The following is a 21,553-nucleotide window of genomic DNA, read 5'->3' on the forward strand; positions in this document are numbered from 1 at the left end:
GGCGTTGTCAGCAAATTTGTAGGCGGTGCTATTATCATACCAAGCCACATATTCGTAGATGTAAAGTGAGTAGTGTGGGGGGCTAAGAACACAGACTGGTGGTGCTACAGATGAAGATTGTGGAGGAGAAGGGCCTGTACCTATCCTGTATTATTTTGTGTTCTATGTTCAAGGTGCTTTGCATTGTGAATATATAATGTAAGTACTGAATGTTAAAAAAAGTCCCTGTGAAAATTCATTAATTGATTGCTAAGAATAGACATTGCAGCACAATACAGATCCTTTAGGTCTATGGTATTATGCCGCCCTGTACAAATGAACACCACAACAAATGAACTCTTCCCTATTACACAACCATAACCCTTTATTTGTTTTACATTCACGTGCCTATTAAAGAGTCTTTTGAATGTCCTGATTGTACCAGTCTCCACCTCGGGCAATGCATTCCAGACACCCACCACCCTGTGTAAAAAAAAACATACCTGTGATGTATCTCCTACTTTCTTCTGCTCATCTTAAACAGATGTCCTCTGGTACTTGCTATTGCCTCCCTGGGAAAAAAAGTACTATGTATCCACCTCATCTCTGCCTCTTATAACCTTATATATCTTTAGTAAGTAATCTCTCATCCTTCGTCATTCCAAAGAGAAAAGCCCAAGCTCAGTCAACCTTGTTTCAAAAGACATGTTCTTCATTTCAGGCAACATTCTGGTAAATCTCCTTTGTACCCTCTCTAAAACTTCTACATCCTTCCTGCAATGAGGCGACCAGAAGTGAACGCAACACTCCAAGTGTAATCTAACCAGAGTTTTATAGAGCTTCAACATTATGGCTCATGGCTCTTGAACTCGATCACCTGACTAATGAAGGCCAGCATACCATCAGCTTTCTTAACTACCCTGTCAACATGTGCATTATCTTGAGATTGGACTTGAACCCCAAGATCACTTTGCTCCTTGACATTGTTAAGAATCCTGCCATTAGTCAAATACTCTGCCCTCAGGTTTGATCTTCCAAAGAGCAACACTTCATACTGAACGCCATAACATCAAAAATGTGTGGAAGGGAGGAGTCACGCGATGGAGTAGTGGCCGGACGGTGAACTCCAGCCCTCTCCAGAAAAGTCGGGAAAAACAAGAGAAAACACAAAGGCACAGAAATAAAAGTTACAGAAAAGTGAGTATAAAGGTGGAAAGAAGATGGCGACAAAAAAAGAAAAGTCGAAAGCAACGGTAAGAAGAGAGGAAGAGAAGACAAAGGAGGAAAAAGGTGAAGGCCTTACCTGTCCGAAGAGGCCCGCTGCGGAGAGAGAAACCCGCTCCCTCAGGTCGGTAAATAATGGACTACAAAAATGGCTCGCAGAGCCGAGCAAAAGTGCGCAACCGCGCATGCGCGATTCCTCGTGCATGTGCGATGCGAATGAAAAAAAACACACCGACGGGAGGGGGAACCAGCTGGGGAGTCGATCTCCACAGCCGGCAACGACAGCTGCAGAACACCTGCAGCAAGAAGAGACCACAGAAGACAATAGAAACAAGAAAGAAGAGGAGGAAAGGGCACCAAAGAAACAACAGATGGCCAACCCAGAGGAAGAAGAAGAGGAAGAATACAGTGAAATAGATAAAGGGAAAGGCAAGGTAAAGGATATACTTGCTCTTGTTAGAGGATACATGGAGTCATTTAAAGAATGGCAAACACAGGAATTTAAGGATTTAAGAAAAAGAATAAACAACACAGAGGAGAAAATAATTAAAATGGAGATGACCTTTACAGAAATGGGAAAAAAAATGGACAAGATGGAAGAGCGGGCAGTAGCAGCAGAAATGGAGGTAGAAGACTTAAAAAAGAAATTGGAGAAATCTAATAAAAAAACTAAAGAGACACAAGAACTACTAGCTCAAAAAATAGATACAATGGAAAACCATAACAGAAGAAATAACATAAAGATAGTGGGCCTTAAGGAAGATGAAGAAGGCAAGAATATGAGGGAGTTTATAAAAGAGTGGATCCCTAAGACCCTAGGATGTCCAGAACTACAGCATGAAATGGAAATAGAAAGGGCACATAGAGTATTGGCCTCTAAACCACAACCACAACAAAAACCAAGATCTATTGTAGTAAAATTCCTAAGATATACTACAAGAGAAAAGGTACTGGAGAAGACAATGGAAAAAGTAAGAGAGGGCAACAAACCACTGGAGTATAAAGGGCAAAAAATCTTCATTTATCCAGATATAAGTTTTGAACTCCTAAAGAAGAGAAAAGAGTTCAATACAGCAAAGGCGATTTTATGGAAGAAAGGGTATAAATTTATACTAAAGCATCCAGCGGTATTGAAAATATTTATTCCAGGACAACAAAACAGACTATTCTCGGATCCAGAAGAAGCACGAAAATTTGCAGAACAATTACAAAAATAGACTGAGGGAGGAAGACGGGTAATGAGAGTTAAAATGATCACGACTGATATGTATGTGGGTAAAGACAAAAATAGACTGAGGGATGAAGACGGGTAATGAGAGTAAAAATGATCACGATTGATATGTATGCAGGTAAAGAGGTATAAGAGTGAATAGAGACAATGAGCATACATGAATGTAGCTGTACTTAGAGGAAAATAGAGATAGTATAGACAAGAATTAATAAGGGAAGGTAATGGAATAGAGAGAATAAGGAGGGAATTAAAAGAGGGACCTTTGTGACATATGAAAAGTGAAATCTTTTCTGGGGGAGGCGGGGTGGGGGGAAATAGCGGTCACTGCAAAATCAGTTGACGCTTGCGAGTGGATTCGCAAATCCAAATGGAGAGGGGAGATGTGGTTGTCCGACAAGGGATAAAGGACAACTCAGGAGGTGAAGGGGAGATTGGGGATAAATAAGATAGAAATAGGAGAATAAGGAAAATGTTAGATGTTGTAGGAATGTTGTCTTATAAAGAGTTGAAAATAAGAAAACAGAAATGGAAAAGGAGGAAAGGTAATGATGGAAAAACGGAAAGAGAAGATAAACAAAATATAAAAGGGCTACGCTGAACTATATGTCTTTAAATATTAATGGAACACATAACCAAATTAAAAGGAAGAAACTACCAAATTTAAATGAATAAATGTATTCCATTAGAAAAAATAACATATTGGTTAAGAAATAATATTGAAATATTCGAACAAGTATAGGAGCCTTACATTAAATACAATAGCGAAAACCTACCGGGGACAAACATTACCTAAGTTGATGGAAGGAGAAGGAAAGAAAAGAATGGACTCAGTAGAATTTCTGGTGTATTTTTGTTGAATGACAACATTGTCTGACTGATTTAATGCAACCTAGATTGTATACCTAAAATGGATGAGAGAGGGGGGTGGGGGGATGGTTTGGGAGGAAAGGGGGGGGGGAGAAAAAGTCACTGTATATGTGTGAAAAGAAATAGTGTATATCATGGCTAATGTGATTTATGGTGTGAAAAATAAAAAAATTTAAAAAAAAAAAAAAAAATGTGTGGAAGGCATACCGAGGTGAACTGTTAACTGCCATCAATCAATGATTGATCAATTTTACCAGATACTCACCAAACCATGCTTGCTGGTCTCCTTGGACTTCAATTGCTAATCCAAAATCTGCCAGCTTTACAGCTGCTCCCTTCAGTTTGCTGGCTAGGAGCAAGTTCTCTGGCTTCATTTAAAAAAAACGTAGAGGAAAAAATATGATTTAGAAATAGCTCCAATTCATAATCATTCTTGAACAATTATAATGAAGCAAACTGTTCATGCCCTGTAATTCTTTTCAAAATGGCCACCAATCTATTAGGATGCTTCACTAATTTTTCAAAGCACAAAATCCATACAGTAAACCACCTTCCTCAATCAGCTTCCAATAAAGAAGTCCATGGGAAAGTTAATTAACATTTTGCTCAATGTAGCAGGCATATCACCAGGTTTATCATGTTTTGGGCTTGCTCATTCAGCATTTAATCCAAGTTCTTGTCAATTGAGACAGAACAGCTTGCAATTCCGACTATAAATCAAAAATTATTAATTTAAAACATTGCAAGTTAATACTTTATTCTGATCTTTATTCTTGTTTTTAGCTGCTCAAATTTTTTTCACTGAACTTACTCATATTATTAATCATTATTTTAAAAAGATAAAACAAGAATTGTACATCCACAAACCCAGAGGATTGTGGATGCTTTGTGGTAGAATAAAATTTTCAATGCTCAGGAAACCAAAGAGTATCCAGATTGGATAAACAAAAAAAAGCTCAAGCCACAGGATCAATTGATCTCAGAAGCAGGGAGCAATTTACCTCTCTCATTCTCAATTTGAGGCGACATGGAAACACACCGTCTCTCTCACAAAGGGACAGGAATATGCCCTTCAACCCATGTGTTTGTATCGGACATCAAACTAACACTCAGATGCTTGCACCTGATAAATATCGCCCCATTCCCTTCATATTCTTGTCTCCATATAGAAGCATGCTATTGTATTTGCTTCCATCACCAAGCAGTCCATTCCCAGTACCTTCCATTCTCTATATAAAATATTTGTCCCACACATTTCTTTTAAATTTCTTACCGCTCCCTTAACATGTGTGACATTTTTGCCTCGAGGAAAAGATTCTGACTGTCTACTCTATCAATAGCTCTCAGAATTTTATAAACCTCTTGTCAGGCCACCCCATGGCTCCTACAGTCCAGAGGAAATAATCCAAATTTGTCCAATTTTTCCCCATAAATCAGACCTGGTGAACCATGCAATATCCTTAGAAACCTCTTCTGTACCCTTTCCACATCCTTCCTGTAATGCAGCGACCAGAACTTCACACAGAATTCCAAATGTAGCCTAACCAAATATCTGTAACATGTCCTCTGTGCCACCCAATGACACCAAGTAGATCATACGGCTTTTCTGCACATCAATACTTTTAAAAGCCCTATTTACTGCATTTGCCTTACATTTGACCTTGCAAAATGCAACCCTCACACTTGTCCAAGTTGAATTTCATCTGCCATTTCTCTACCCATTTCAGTACTGATCTATATCCTGTGGTATTCTTTAATAGCCCCCTACACAGACCACAACTCCACCAATATTTTTATAATCTACATACTCACCAACCCACCTTCCTACTTTGATATACAAATCCTTTATGTAGGACATAAACAACAGAGTTTTCAACACCAAGCCCTGGTCACAGGCTTCCAGACCTTTCCACCACTACTAGCTATGAACCAGCCAATTTCACATCCAAATTATCAACTCACCATGGATCCCATGCATCTGCAGCTTCTGAATCAGCCTTATTATTGTCAAACACCTTTCTAAAATCCATGTGGACAACATCCACTCCTGTCACTAGATCTTCTTCAAGGGTCCATCAATCTCTTTGTTTGCCTCTTTCAATAATCAGAAATATATCCCTTCAGTCCAAGGGGATGTTCACGTTAATGCTCCTCAAAAGACCCAATGCCACCTCCAACTTGATCTCAAAATGCACATGCACACAAGCATCCTCCACATTATGCTCCCCTGTTAGTGTCTATGTCCTTCTCCTTAAGAAATGCTCACTTGCTCTGACTTCAAGAATGAATGTCCTCCTATTTTGTTGAGTGATGGCATCCTCTTAATTTTTTTTAACCTAAGTAGAAAGATGCCATGAATTTTTTAAAATCCTGCTTGCAAAAGACATCTCATGACCTCAACTTTTAGCCCCACCAATGCCATGATCAACCTCTTTCCTGCAATCTTTATACAGTGTTCTCCATAACATTTGGGACAAAGACACTTTTCTTCCTTTATTTGCTCCTGTGTTCCACAGTTTTAAATATGTTATCAAAGAATTCATATTGGATTAAAATGAACATTCCAGATTTTATTCAAGGTTACTTTTATAAATTTTGGTTTGACCATGTAGAATTCCTGGACTTTTTAGACAGTTCCCCCATTTCAGGGCACCACAATGTTTGGAACATTTCACAGATGTTTGTGATTATTCAAGTATGTTTTATTGATTAATTGGTGCAGGTATAAGAGAGCTAGGCTTGCTTCTAAGATTCTGATTATCTTTGGAGTCTGTAGTTTCCATTTTTAAACACGGGAACCAGAGTTGTGACAATGAAAGTCAAAGAAGACATTATGAGGCTGAAAAACAAGATTAAAACAGTAAGTGACATCACCCGAACTTTAGGATTACCAAAACTATCTGTTTGAATCATCATTAAGAAGAGTGTACTGGTGAGCTCAGTTATCTCAAAGGGACTGGTAGGGCACTGCTCATGACAAAAAAATTCTCATCATAATGAAGAAAAATCCCCAAACACCTGTCCAATAGATCAGAAATACTCTTCAGGTGGCAGATGTGAATGTGTCAATCTGCTGAAGATGTCATCAAGAGAAATACAGAGGCTACATTGCAAGATGCAAACCATCAGTTAGCAACTGAAACAGGATGCCCAGATTACAGTTTGCAGAAATCTGGAAAAAAGTCTTGTGGACAGATGAGACCAAGATGAACCTGTATCAGAGTAATGGCTTCAGCAAATGTAGAATCGTAAAGGACCTCCCCAAGATCTAAAGCATACCACCTCATCTGTGAAACATGGTGGCGTGGATGTTATGGACTGGGCATGTATGGCTGCCTCAGGGTCTGGCGCACTTATTTTTCATTGATGATGTAACTGCTGTGACAGTAGCAAAATGAATTCTGAGGTGTATAGAAACATCTTATCTGCTCAAGTTTGAGCAAATCCCTCCAAACTTATTAGATGGTGCTTCAGATTGACGTAGTGGTTAGCACAATGCCAGTGATTGGTACCAGCCTGGGGATTCAAATCCTGTGCTTTCGGTAAGGAGTTTGTACACTCTCCCCATGTATCCATGGGTTTTCTCCAGGGGCTCCAGTTTCCTTCCACCATTCAAAAATGTTCCAGGGTAGATTACTAAGGTGTAAATTGGGTGGCATGGACTAGTGGGCCAAAATGGCCTGTTACCATGCTGTATGTCTAAATTTAAAAAAAACACAATGATTCTAAACATATGCTAAAGCAACAAAGGAGCTTTTCAAAGCTAACAACTGGAAAATTCTTGAATGGCTAGGTCAGTCACCTGATATAAATCCTTGAACCATGCCTTCCATAAGCTGATGAGAAAACGTAAGAAGAAAAGCCCCCAAAACAAGCAGGAGCTGAAGCTGGCTGCAGTAGATGCCTGGCAGAGCATCACCAGAGAAGATACTCAGCACCTCGTGATGTCTATGAATCATAGACTTCAAGCAGTCATTGCATGAAAGGGATATGCAACTAGACATGACTAATTTAAAATACATACCGTTGATATGTCTCAAATATTATCAAGCCCTGAAATAAAGGGACTACATATATAAAGTCCTATAATTTCTATATGGTCAAACCAAAAGATATACAAATAACCTTGAATAAAATTTGAAATATGCTCTTTAATCACATGTGAATTGTTTGATTACAAATTTAAAACTGTGGAGCATAGGGGTAAATAAAGGAAAAAAGTGCCTTTGTCCCAAAAGGCACTGTAAGCCAGATTGTACAGGTATGCGCCGTTTAATGTTCTGTGAATCTGGGTGTTAAGTAATGTGGATGTTAATCAAATACCTTTAAGTATATGCAGTAATATGGTGTATGGGATACTGAAATTATGCTAAATTAAACTTTAATTTTTTTTCACCTGTTAAACTTTTATGTAAACACTTTCTTAGTGTGTATCACACACAATTCAACAAAGAGGATCAGGATCACCCGCGTCACTGTTCTCACAGTCTTCCACTGGAAGAGTTTCAGGACGAATAACTTCCATGGATGAACGGTCTCTCTGTGATGCCTGAAGGACCTGGCTGAGGCTCTTCCTGGGGAGGTGTTGGCTTCTTCAGGGATATGTCCTGTGTTGTTTGCTGTTTCTTTTCTTTATAATTTTCTTTATGTGCAGCAAACACTGCAGGAGCATTCCTCTCTATCCTCTATATCAGTGAAAAGCATTCAGTGTCTGGGTCCATCTTTTCAGCAAGCTGTTAAGGTCTGCAAATAGTTTGGCCAACCCCTCAACAGTGAATCTCCTGCACCTGTTCTTCTTCTTCTGCAGTTTCCTTTCCCTTGCCTCTTCTTCAGCATTTCTCTCTTGTTCTAGCAACTCTTCATTTATTAGTTTCTCAGGACCCATCTCCAGGAGTTCTTCAATGTCCTCATCATCTATGTCTAGGTTCAGGTTGGTGCTACCATGTCGACAACAGCTCTATTAATCCTTGCAATCACATCACCTTTTTCAAATCCCTTGAAGTCATGCACATACCATGTCAGTATTTTTTCCATATGCCATTCATGCACTCTTTGGTCACATCATCCTGGGCCCAAGCAAGGTTCTTTATGCAGTAGAAAATGTTGTACTCCTTCCAGAACTGCATCAGTGTCATCAGTTGCAGCCTGAGTAAAGGTCCTCCTCAGGTAATAGGCCTTGAATGCTACAATAACTCCTTGGTGCATTAGTGGATTAAAGAGGTGGTGTTTGGTGGGAGGAACACCACTTTGACGTTGGGGTCACCAATGAAAGGGGGATGTCCTGCAGCATTGTCAAAATCTTGAAAGGTATGCCTTCTTCGAAGCAGTACTTCTCCACTTCACTGGCATAACAATCGAGAAGGGCATCCTAAAACAGCATTTGTGTCATCCAGAACTTTTTATTGTGCTTGTTAATATTCTTGAAAGCCCTGGGGTCTTCACTTTGCCAAGTAAGAAATGGCTTTTACTTGTAGCCAGCAACATTGCCTCCTAATGACCCTGTCATTATGTCTTTAAAAGCCTGGCATTGACTTGGCCTCCTTATGGATGAAGATCCTTTCAGGCATTCAGTTCCAGGATAAGGAGGTTTCGTCCATATTAAAATTTTGCTGGGGCAAATAACCTCCCTCTATAATTAGTTTATCTAAGGTTTCAACAAATTCTTCTGCTGCCTTTTCATCGGCACTGGGAGACTCACCCCTCACTTTCACATTATGCAGTGGAGAAACACTTTTTGAAGCGTCTGAACAACCCAGAGCTAGCACTAAACTTGATATCGTAGTCTGGATCTGCTTTTTCTTTAAGCATCTGGAACAAGGTTTTTGCCTTAGCAGTGATCGTCAATGAGCTGAGAGGGACCCACTTTTGTGCTTGGTCCTCAATCCACGTCATTAGCAATTTCTCCATATCTGATACCTTGTAGCTTACAGTGGAGCCAAACCTTTAACAGCTTGGAGAATTTTTCTTTGTTTTTGAGGATCATCGTGATTGTCGAGTACGATGTGCTTAATTCGCGAGCACTGTTTTTCCACCTTTGTGCTTCCAAATCGATAATTCTCCTTTGCCTCTTGTTGCTGCTATCACTAGCACTGGTTTTGCTGCGTTTGGGAGCCATGATTGATAGGAAGTTCAGTGCCTACATAAGCCTTTGTATGCTAAAGACATGAAATACATGTGTTGCGTGTGGGAAGTTGCTGCGTACGTTCGGTTATGTCTGCTATGTCCCATTCTCCAATTGGGATTTCTGAACTCATCCTTATGGGAGCACGGAAATATATGCAGTTGGACGTTGCCCGAACGGATGTTAATTGGCGCATACCTGTATATTCCTGAACTTTACATAGGCCTCCTCCTTCATGATCCCTCTTCATGGTTCTTCTTCATGGTTCTCTTACCTTAAGATCTTTCACACTGGAACATGCCATCAGTGTGATATCAGTTGATCCTTAAACAACTCCAACGTGTCAGTTGTGGGCTTGTCTGATAACTGCTGCTTCCAATTCACTCTCCCAAGCCTGTCTAATCTGGTCTTAATTTGCACTCTGCCAATTTAGTACTTTTCTCCAGGCCCGTGCTAATCCTTTCACATAATTATCTTGATAGTTAAAGAAGAGTGATCACTATTCGCAAAATGGTCCCTCACTGAAATTGATCACCTGGCCAGGCTCACTTATCAATACAAGGACAATTGTGGTCTCATTCCTGGTTGGGTTATCTGCATGCTGCTTTTACAATCTCTCCTGGATGCACTTAACAAATTAGACCCCATCTAAGCCTCTGGCACCAATGACAGCCCAATTAATATTGGGAAAATTAAAGTCTCCCAACATGACAAACATGAACCTTTTGCAATGTTCCATAATCTGTCTACCTATCTGTTCTTCCACCTCCTGGTGACTATTGGGAAGCCTTTAGTGCAGCCCTAGCAGAGTAATTGCACTTTTCTTGTTCTGATTTTTATCCACAATGCTTCAGTAGCTGAGCTCACCATTAGGTCCTTTTTAAGTGAAGCTCTGATAGCTATGTCTCCAGCAATTTTAGCACCTTCCCTGTCGTGTCTAAAACACCGATACCCAGGATCCAATCCTGTCCCTCTAAAAGCCACAACATCAACTTGATCTTTCTAAATCTGCAGCAAACCTGGCATTATTGGTGATCTGAACAGAAAATTTGGGCAAGATGTGTGATACATAATAAAATAAAATTGATAACTTACAAATTAATAATATTACAACTAATATTACAATATTAAAACTAATATTTTACAACAAATTTCAAACTCTACCCTGCTGAGAACACAACTTTTGATTTAATGAATCACAAGATAAGTCTGTTCATTAATACTGAACACCAATCTAAAATGTATACAATTGCTTTCAAAAGCAGCATGTTAGGAAGTGAATGTTAATCATGTATAGTACAACAATAAAAGGATTTCAAATTGTGGAACATTCGTCACTACCACCAGGTTAGTTATTTAGTAGTATGGTAAATGCCAATTAAACAGCATCGATCTCAAATATCTGCAGTCATACGTGGTACAATACATTGCTCCTTTGTTAGCAATTATTTAATTTGGTTTAGACAAATTCCTCTCAATGGTGCAGAGCTTTTCCAAATTATTTATTTGTTATCCAATACACAATTTCACTGAAAGGGCAGTTTTGGACTAAATGTGTGGAACATACAGATTAAGGTAATGGCTGGAAGATGAAAGTAGCAAATTGTTTAGGTCGACAACTGGAAGTTCAAATTTATAATGCCATTATTATTTTGAACTTTGTACAAGAAATGACATTTATCTGCACTCATAAATTTAAATACAACCCTGCACCAGATTTCAGCATTTATTTTGAGATTTTTTTTGGTTGCTATCCAAGCAAGTCAAACCATACTTAAGTTCAGCAAGTAGTGCAATAATAGAACATAAATGAAGTGTGCAGTATTACAGAAAGTCAAAGAGTGAGGGTATACTGTTACAAGACAAAAGTGCAGAATCTGGAGAAAAGTACAGTTAAAGCAGTCCAAGGGTATAATCAATAAGCGGCCTATTTAAGAGTCCAATAGCAGCAGGAAAGAAATGGTCCTTGAATCTTAAGGTTTGTGTTTTCAAGCTCGTGTATCTTCTGCTGACAAAAGGAGGGAGAACAAAGTGAAACCAAGTGGGATAAGTCCTTTAATGTATTTTCTAAGACATTGGGTGTTATAGATGGTGCCAATGGAGGGAGGTTAATTTGTGTGATGATGTGGGCTACTTACACAATTCCCTGCTGCTTCTTGGTCCCTTAGGCAGAGCAGGTATTTTCTTAAAAGGGTAAGGTGTAGAGAAAGAGGTTTAATGTGGGCAAGTGGGATTAGTGTAGATGGGCATTTTAGTTGGTATATACAGTGGTTCTCAACCTTTTTTTTCTACTCACATACCACTTTAAGTAATCGCTATGCCATAAGTGCTCTGTGATTAGTAAGGGATTGCTTAAGGTGGGTGGGAAGGGAAGATTGAGAATCACTGCTCTAGACTCAATTGTTACTGAAATATTTTGCTTGAGAAAAATTGTCATTGGCCCATTTCCTTTGGAGTTCTGAAACCGTGCACTTAATGAGTGATTTTCAAACTTTTTCTTTCCACCCACATATCACCTTAAGCAATCCCTGACTAATCACAGAGCACCTCTTAAAGTGGTATGTGAGCAGAAAGAAAAAAATTGAGAACCACTGGTATAGACACAGTCAGTCTGTTGCTATGACACTATTTATCAAACTACTGCAGATAACCATTTAATGGCGATTACATATTGTTAAAATTGTTGAGCGTAACTCTATGTTATCTTCTTTTGTGGTTTCATTCCAACTGTTCGTGTGACATGTTCATGTATATTAATTTTTAAAATAAAATAGTTAACAGGTACTTGGATAAGAAATGCGTGAAGAGATATGGGTCTAATGCATGCAACTGGCATTCGTGTAGATAGGTATAGAATGGATGAGAAGTCCTATTTCTATGCTACACAATTCAATGATGTTTGTAACTTCCAAACTTGTTGCTCATTCTTGTTAAGAGTAAAACAAAACTTTCCTGCAATATGAAACAAATATGTCTAGTTAATTGACTTGTTTCCACTTAGAATTAATAACCCTTCTCCATGAGGGCTTTTTCACAATAAAGGATAAGAGGTGACTTAATATAACATTGTAAGGGTTGTAAGGGTGGGCAGCCAGCACATTTCCCTGGGTGACAATAGTAAATCTACAGGACATTTGTTTAAGATGAGTGGATAAAAGTTTAGGGGTGATGTGAAAGGTATGTGCACCCCCCACCCCCAACCACACAGGGAGGGTGGGTGCCTAGAATACATTGCCAGGAGTGAAGGTGGAGGCTGGTTAAATCGGAAGGAGGTTTACATAGGTTGGTACAACATTGTGGGTTGAAGGGCCTGTACTATGCTCCATGTATATGTAATATTTCACTGCAAAAGTCACAACAAAAATGAAAAATAAGCATTTATGCTTAAGTTTGCAGAACCCTGGTTAACATACCTAAATTAAACTCTGTTGGAAAGAAATCCAGAACTGTCAGCTTTTTTGAGCAAGTTCCACTCATTAAAATTCTAGGACCACAAAGGTCCATAAGAGCCTTCGACTTGGATATATGGAACAAATATAAATGCATGACATTTAAGCACCGGTATATTAATTTTTAAGATATTACGAATGTTCCCCCTTTCCCACTCCTTGGTATGGCAAAAAGAACGTCGTAGAGCATAAAATAATGGCTCTCCAGATAACACTGAGAGTAGGTGAGATGCAAACCAGAGGTCATGGGTTAAAGGTGAAAGGGGAGAAGTTTAGGGGGAACATTTGGGGGCACTTCCTCACATGGAGCATGGAACACGCTGACATCTGAAGTGGTGAATGTGGACTCAATTGTAACATTTAAGAAAAATTTGGACTGGGTACATGGATGGGAAAGATATGGAGGGATATAGACTGGGAGCAGGTCAGTGGGACTAGACAGAATAATAGTTCAGCAAAGATTAGAAGGGCTGAAGGGTCTCTTTCTGTGCTGTAATGTTCTATGGTTCTATATATAACACCAATTTTGATTCATTTCTTGCATGCCTATCATCCTTTGGACTTGCATTAAAATGAAATAGAACACTACAGCACAGAAGCAGGCCCTTCAGCCCTTCTAGTCCATGCTGAACCATCATTCTGCTTAGTTCCCCTAACCTGCATCCAGATCATAATCCTCCCATCCATGTAGTCATCCAAATTTTTCTTAAATGTTGAAATCAAATCTGCATTCACCCTTCAGCTGGCAGCTCGTTCAACACTCTCACCACTCTCTGCATGAAGAAGCTCCCTCCAATATTCCCTTTAAACATTTCACCTTACACCCTTAACCCATATCCTCTAGTTCTTGTCTCACCTAATCTCAGTGGAAAAAGCCAACTTGCATTTACTCTATATATAACCCTCAGAAATGTTTATGCCTCTGTTAAATCACCTCTTATTCTTATTGTGCCAAATTATAACAATTTTGAGACATGGATGCTTTTTACTTAAGGGGAAGAAGTCTTTAGTTGCACACCAGCATATTAAGGGTAATTTTATTAACTTTTTTTTATCTCCACTGCCTAAGCACTAATATGAACAGGTAAGAGAGGTATGGGGACAGAGTGGTACTCCTTTCATTCCCTGCTCCCCAATCAAGCCATCAACTTTTGTAGGGATACTATTATACTAAGGCTAGTAAGCTTAGTGCAATTCAACCAAATAACTATTTTTCAAATCTAGAATTGGAGAATAAATTATTTAGATTACGTCTGGACGGCATTAGACCTGAGTAACTTTGATCCTTAAACCTATATGTATCAACAGATTGTACTTATCCATGCCTTCCTCATTAACTTTGGCACTTTTTGCTTTCAAAATCAAATTGCCTGCAAGCTAAGGATGGCCACTTGGTTAAAGCCATCACTTGTATAATCATACTGCTGAATTAATCTCCACCTTCTAAACAACAGTGAAGAACAGCCCAAGAAGACTAAGAAAGGGGAACCAGAATATCTTAATTATAAATGCTGAAGTCTTTCCCTAATTTGCTTCTGTGCTGCAAGCTGTGACATCTATCAAAGGAATGGCTTTCTGGGGTCCAACAGCTCTCTGACACTGTGAACAAAATCAGTTTTCAAATTGGAGCTCTGATTCCACTTCAGATATGACAGCAGAACTATTTGAACTGTTCAAGTTATCATCTTGTTCAAATCACTCACCTTCAGGTCTCGATGGACCACACCCATTTGATGGCAGTGTAGCACAGCTTCCAGGATCTGCTGAATGCAATGACTGCATGCAAACACCAGGGGTGTGTGTTAGTTCCAAGCTGACACTCACTCTGTGCACTGCTGGAGAGACTGGCTTCATGGTTAATAGCAAACAACTGGTATTTTTGCATGTCATCCTTAACGGATCTAAACACACGTGCTCCAGCAGAATAACCATCGGCTTTTAATCAAGAGTTCATTGTTTCCGTTCATTTTCTTTAACTCTGTTTATAGCAGACTTTTAATAAGTGGGAGAAATTACTAGTTCGACACTCAATCATAACGATAACATTACAATTAGCCAATGGGGGGAAAAAAAGGAATAGACAAATTCTTTAATTAAGTATATTTATCTAATTAAACATAATTATTATCATAACACCACCTTTGAAAAGCGAGTGCTTTTCAAGGAAATGTTATACTCAGTGGCTTTGCATTTGCAATAATATGTTTTGTTATAAACACACTAGTCAGAATGTATTTACCAATTTAGGTTTAAATGAGTGTCACTATTTACTAATATTTTCTATTTCCTTGATTTCATTTTTTTGCCCATCCATATTCCAATGAAGTAACGTGTGACCAGTTGTGCCAATAGTTGCTATCACAGCCTAAGTCTCAGAACAGAAGTGGTGTTTATTTTTCACACACAGCAATGCATCATGAGCAAAGTTTTTCATCTAAGTATTGCAACACATTTGCACGTTTCACCATAAAGTTCAAACACACGTTTTGAAGAAAGGTGTGCCCAGGATTTTAAAATTTAGATGGTTTCCCCAATTCCAATTCAACCGCTTTCGATCATGATGCCCAGCAGGCATGTGGACTTGCAAATTGCTAAGAGGCACCATGCAAGATTGCATCGAGGTGAGAGAGAGAGAGCTTTAAGATTGTTTTTCCACCTCTATGAAGGTATTCTGTTTGCATTTTCTGGGTAAATACTGACCTTCAGGTCCCTGTGAACTATGCCATTGAGGTGGCAATGATTTACACTTTCTAGAATCTGCTGTATACAATGACTGTAAAGAAACAAGGGTAGAATAGAAGGGAGAAGAAATTTAGGGTACATTTTCACAGCACACACATAGAAAGTTCACAGAACTGAATAGAACTTCATCAATTGAAATTGAGAAAAGAATAAAAACAGTGACAGTGAACAAAGCCACACTTACAAGTTTTAAATAGAGCAACACCGTCATTAACAAGAACATTTTTTTAAAGAAGCATCTAATTAGTTTGTAAAGGAAAATAATCTTTTATTGCTAGGCAAGAATATTATATATAACTATTTTAAATGGCCTAGCCAGACCAAACATTGCAAGTTGCATTTCACAAGAAAATAAAGCCATGTCTGAAGCGTTTTATGCAAGATAAAGTAAATGTCAGTGCAAATTCTGTCACAACCTTAGCTGTCAGGCCTATGTTTAAAACCTATCTAGATCCCACCCCCCACAAAAATAGGATGAACACTTTTATTTTATCATCAGCGGTTGTGAAAATTAATGCCTTTCACCTCAGATAAAATTATTTCTCGGCAAATTAAATACTTATACAACAGGAATTGATGATTACTGCAACAAAGCTTTCATTTCAATTAGATTTTTGTCGAGGAGAAAGAATGTGAGAAAATCCCCATATCTTTCCTCTTCTTTCTTTCTTTGGCTTGGCTTCGCGGACGAAGATTTATGGGGGGGTAGGTCCATGTCTGCTGCAGACTCGTTGGTGACTGACAAGTCCGATGCGGGACAGGCAGGCACGGTTGCATCAAAATGAAAATATAAATGGAAAATGCAGTAGCATAATCTTAACAAGGCTTGAATTCAAAAAGTGGACCACTTTGAATTGTATCCTCTGGTTGCTGTGCTAATGAAACCTGTCGCATCTGAAAGGTACACAGCATCACTGGATGTGTTCTGCTTTAAATGAGACATGAAAAAGATTCCATCTTTCCCCTTTTTAATGTTCCCATCGAATATTTTACTGTTTTATGGCCTTCAATAGGCAATTCAATATTTTCTCTTTATCTTTGCTTTTCTAAGGAGGAATTTTTCTATTCAGATTTGTTAACTTGTGGAACTCCCAACAACAGAAAATTGTTGAGGCCATTGAGATAGATTCAAAAGGAGTTGAATGTGACTCTATTGGCTAAACAGGTCAAGGGTTATGGAGAGAAGGTAGGAATAGGGTACTGAAATCATATAATCAGCCTTGATCATATTGAATGATAAAGCAAGATCGAAGGACTGGATGGTCTTATATGATATTTGCATTCTCCATTTTTCATGTATTTAGTGTTTGTAATCATTTTCACTTGCAATATTTCTTTTATTGATTTATTAAATCATGGTGTCCATTAGTTGGGTTCACTTTGTTTGAATACTATCTTTCCCACTCCTGTCCTCAATTATTGTTCCAGAATTTCTTAGCAATCCACGCACACTTCCATGTGCTAAGTTTGAACTTGGGTTCAAGATGTCCCCATTCATCAACTTCCTACCTAAACAGAAAGGCTGCAGAAATACTGACTGGTGGCTTTCCCTGATTCTTGTCAAATCATGGCTGTCGAAACTAGAAATGTTTCTGAATACTGCCCATGTTGAAAAGCTTTTAAAATTAATTGTTTAAAGTGATTTAAAATCTAAAATAAAAGCTATGAAACAGTTACAAACACTTAAAACATTTAACTAAACAACAAATTTAAAACAAAACATGTTTTGTTATGTGCTTGCCATTCAAGTGAATGGAGACACTGTTTCCATGACAAGTCAAGCAATTGAGTCCAGTCAAGAAAATAGAGACAAACAGGTGCCAACACATTCAGAACTTTCACACTGTGTGCACATGCACGGGAATCTTGAGCTTGGCAGCACTTGGAGGAAAATATCAGCCGGTTAGAAGAGGGAAAGAGTACTAAGAAGAATCTGCAACAATCTGAACAGGAAAAAAATATCTGAATTCACTAAAAGGATATCCACATTCAGATCTGGAATCTCCAATATGAAACCATACCTGCAACCTGCTCAAAGATAAAATTATGCTTAAGTTAAAACAAAAAATGTTGGAAATAACAGATTAGGAAACCTCTGTGGGATGAGAAACAGAGCTTATGTTTTATGTTGACACTTCATCAGAACTCATGCTGACTGAATGACTCCAAGCTCATGTGGAAGTCCAACATGTTCTGAATGAAAGGTCCCACAAAGGAAGGATCTTTAGAGCCCAAAACTGAGGACCACTTTAACTCAAAATGTCTAAAATTTACTTGATTGCTGCTATAGCTTAAAATTGGCATCACACAATTGATCAAACAAGGGAAACGTATACAGTACCTGTGTTCACAAAAGTGAATCTCACAATGTAACTCAATGACTCTATGAAAGTTTGACATGATAAAATAAAGGGTATTTACTTTACACATTTCTGACACCAGTTTATTTTCACCTGTTTATAGTTTTCATGAAATCGAAGAATAATTGCAAAATAAGGAAATTAATACAATTGTAAACTAAAATGATCACTCTTCAAAGGAAGTGAAATATCAAACTGCTGAAGGCATGTTGTATGAGATAGCTGGAACATAGAACATTACATATCTCTGCTACAAAGACCTTCTGCTCAGCAGAGTTAATGGTGAAATTCAGACCCTTCTATCTGCCCAGGGAATTCTTGGTCATACTGATTGACGTAGTTTATGTCTGCCTTCAGCTAATGAGGGTGAAGCCATGAAGAAGATTTACGGTTCCATTTGCGAAGTCCAGATGTCCCACCCTGACAGTGCCATGTTGTAGATGGCGACTTAAATCAGACCAACTTGAAAACAGTCTTACCATGGTTTCAATAGCATGACAACTTCACCAACAGAGGAGAAAACACCCTGAATCAGAAGTACACAAATGTTCCAGGTGCATACAAGCTTCCCCTCTCCCCCACCTTGGTTACTCAGATCACATATCCGTCCTGCTAACCCCAACGTGCAGGCTGCTGTCAAAACAGACTAAGCCAGTTTGCAGGGAGATCAGGATATAGCCAGGGGAGCCACAGCAGCGCTGCAAGACTGCTTTGAGACCATGAACTGGAGCTCAGAGAGGCATCTACCTACAAAGGCCATGTAAACATCGAGGTGTACACAAGCTCAGTGCCTGGCTACATCACCAAGTGCATTGCATATGTCACTGAGATCAACCAGGGCTAACCAGAAACTATGGTTAGATGCAGAGGTCCAGGCCCTTCTCAGAGCTCATGATGCTGCCTTGAGGTCAGAGGATAGGATAGCACTAAGATCAGCCAGGGCTGAACTCTTCTGTGCAATCCAGAAGGCAAAGCATGGGAATGTATAGAAGATCCATTAGTCAGCCTTGCTTCACCAATGACAAGAGAAGCATGTGACAAATGATCAAGACTATAATGGATCACTCAGCAACCATGTGAGTTAAAGACTAAGAATGCCTGCCTCCCTTCCAGACAGACTAAACTTCTTCTATATAAGGTTTAATGAGAAGAACAGGCTGATGCCAAAGAAAGATCCATGACTCCCTGGTGAACGGGCCCCCTGCATAGCCGTGGCCAAGGTGAGGAGAACCCTATCCAAGGTGAACCCACACAAAGCAGTGAGACCAGACGACATACATGGTTCGGTACTAAAGGACTATGCAGACAAATTGAAGGAAGTCCTTCGGGACATCTTCAACATGTCACTGCAACAGTCCATCGTTCCCACAGGTTTCAAGACAACCACAGTCATTGCAGTACCTAACAAGGCGACAGTAATAGGCCTCAATGATTATTGCTCTAATGTGGTACTGACTTCCACCATTATGAAATACTTTGAACGTCTGGTGATGGAACACATCAAAGCACATATCCAAGAGACATTGGACCCATTTCAATTTATCTAGAGACAAAACCATTCTACCGATGATGCTATGGGCTTATCCCTCCACTCTGCCCTGATCTACATGGAAAATTATGTCTTATATGCTAGGCTGCTGTTCATTGACTTAAGCTCAGCATTTAATATGATCATTTCCAAAAGGATGGTGGAGAAACTGTCCTCTCTGGAACTGGACATTGGACTACCTAATGGATTGGCAGCAGAATGTTGAGCCCTGGAGCACCTCAGGGCTGGGAGTTCAGCCCACTTCTGTTCACACTAGTGACACATGACTGCATTGCCAGACCCAGCTCCAACCATGTCATTAAGTTTGCAGAAGACACGACAGTAGCTGGCCTCATCAGCAACAACATGAGTTACACTGCAGAGAAGAGGTGGAAAATCTCGTGAAATGGTGCGAGAGTAACAACCTTAGTCTCAATGTGGACAAGACGAAGGAGAAGATCGTGGACTTCAGGAGAACCAGGAATGACCACCCTCCATTACACATTAACAAGTCAGTAGTGGAGAGAGTAGAGAGCATCAAGTTCCTCACAATCCATTAAACAAGTGACCTATCCTGATCACACAACATCTACTCCCTTGTCAGGAAGGTGCACTTCCTGAAAAAAAAACTGAAGCGGGCAAGTGTTTCAGCCACCATCATGTCAACTTTCTACAGCTCCAACAAGATCATCCTGGGCAGCTGCATCACAGAGTGGTACAGTTGCAGTAGAGCATTGGATTGGGGGTCAATCCACAGGACCATAAGAGCGGCAGAGGGAATTACTGGGGTCTCCCTCCACTCCAGTGACATGATCTACCAGGATCATTGTCTGAAGAGAGCACTTAAAATTGTTGAGAATCCCTACCTCCACATTCACATCTTATGACTCATCCTACCGGGAAAGAGATACAGGAGTATTAGAGTCAGAACCACCAGGCTGAGAAAGAGTTTTTTTCCATTGGTAGTGACACTGTTGAACAACTAAATGAACCACTCACACTAACAGTCCGAGGCTGCACTATTTAGCAAGTGTCATTTATTTATTTTTATTGGAGCGCTTTCATCCCTAACGTCGAAGTACTCGAGATGGCAGAGGTCGACAGCATCGAGTCCACGCTGCTGAAGATCCAGCTACGCTGGATGGGTCATGTCTCCAGAATGGAGGACCATCGCCTTCCCAAGATCGTGTTATATGGCGAGCTCTCCACTGGCCACCATGACAGAGGTGCACCAAAGAAAAGGTACAAGGACTGCCTAAAGAGATCTCTTGGTGCCTGCCACATTGACCACCGCCAGTGGGCTGATAACGCCTCAAACCGTGCATCTTGGCGCCTCACAGTTTGGCGGGCAGCAACCTCCTTTGAAGAAGACCGCAGAGCCCACCTCACTGACAAAAGGCAAAGGAGGAAAATCCCAACACCCAACCCCAACCAACCAACTTTCCCCTGCAACCGCTGCAACCGTGTCTGCCTGTCCCGCATCGGACTTGTCAGCCACAAACGAGCCTGCAGCTGACGTGGACTTTTTACCCCCTCCATAAATCTTCGTCCGCGAAGCCAAGCCAAAGAAAAGAACAAAGAAAGACCTTATGTAATCAGATGATAAATAAACTGGAACGTGACAGGCCCTTCAGCCCATGATGTAATGCCTGCTACTCCACAACTATCAAATCCTTCCCTATCACTTAACCATAATCTTGTATTTTTCTTACATCTATGTTCTAAGAGTCTTTTGAATGTCCCAATTTAATAGCCTCCACCATCACTCCTGGCAATGCATTCCAGGCATCCACCACTGTGAAAAAAACATCTGACATCTCCTCTAAACATTCCTCCACTTTCAACAGATATTTGCTATTGTTACCCTGGGAAAAAGGAGCTGGCTGTCCATCATATCGTATTCTCGTAATCGTATATACTTCTATTAAGTCACCCCATGCTTCGTCTCTCCAAAGAGAAAAACTCAGTCATCAAGGTTTCATAAGACATGTTCACCAAACCAACCAACATCCTGCTAAATCTCCTCTGCACCTCTCTGAAGCCTCTCCACCC

General features: G+C 39.8%; 1 protein-coding gene across 16 annotated transcripts in view; it reads right to left on the reverse strand.

Moving 5' to 3' along the window:
* LOC138758107 (calcium/calmodulin-dependent protein kinase type II subunit delta) overlaps nt 1–21,553 on the reverse strand; it is a 461,931-nt gene that overhangs the window by 146,620 nt on the left and 293,758 nt on the right. For 8 of the 16 annotated variants that reach the window (XM_069926557.1, XM_069926558.1, XM_069926555.1 and 5 more), the window contains exons 6-7: nt 15,572–15,644; nt 3,567–3,669 (exon numbers count right to left, since the gene is read on the reverse strand). In XM_069926557.1, the coding sequence (XP_069782658.1) occupies nt 3,567–3,669; nt 15,572–15,644 (176 nt within the window). Of the gene's footprint in view, nt 1–3,566; nt 3,670–14,574; nt 14,648–15,571; nt 15,645–21,553 lie in introns of all 16 variants that reach the window. The other 8 variants (XM_069926551.1, XM_069926554.1, XM_069926549.1 and 5 more) reach the window with 1 other exon arrangement.

Source organism: Narcine bancroftii, chromosome 3, assembly GCF_036971445.1.
Source record: "Narcine bancroftii isolate sNarBan1 chromosome 3, sNarBan1.hap1, whole genome shotgun sequence".
Taxonomy (NCBI): Eukaryota; Metazoa; Chordata; class Chondrichthyes; order Torpediniformes; family Narcinidae; genus Narcine; species Narcine bancroftii.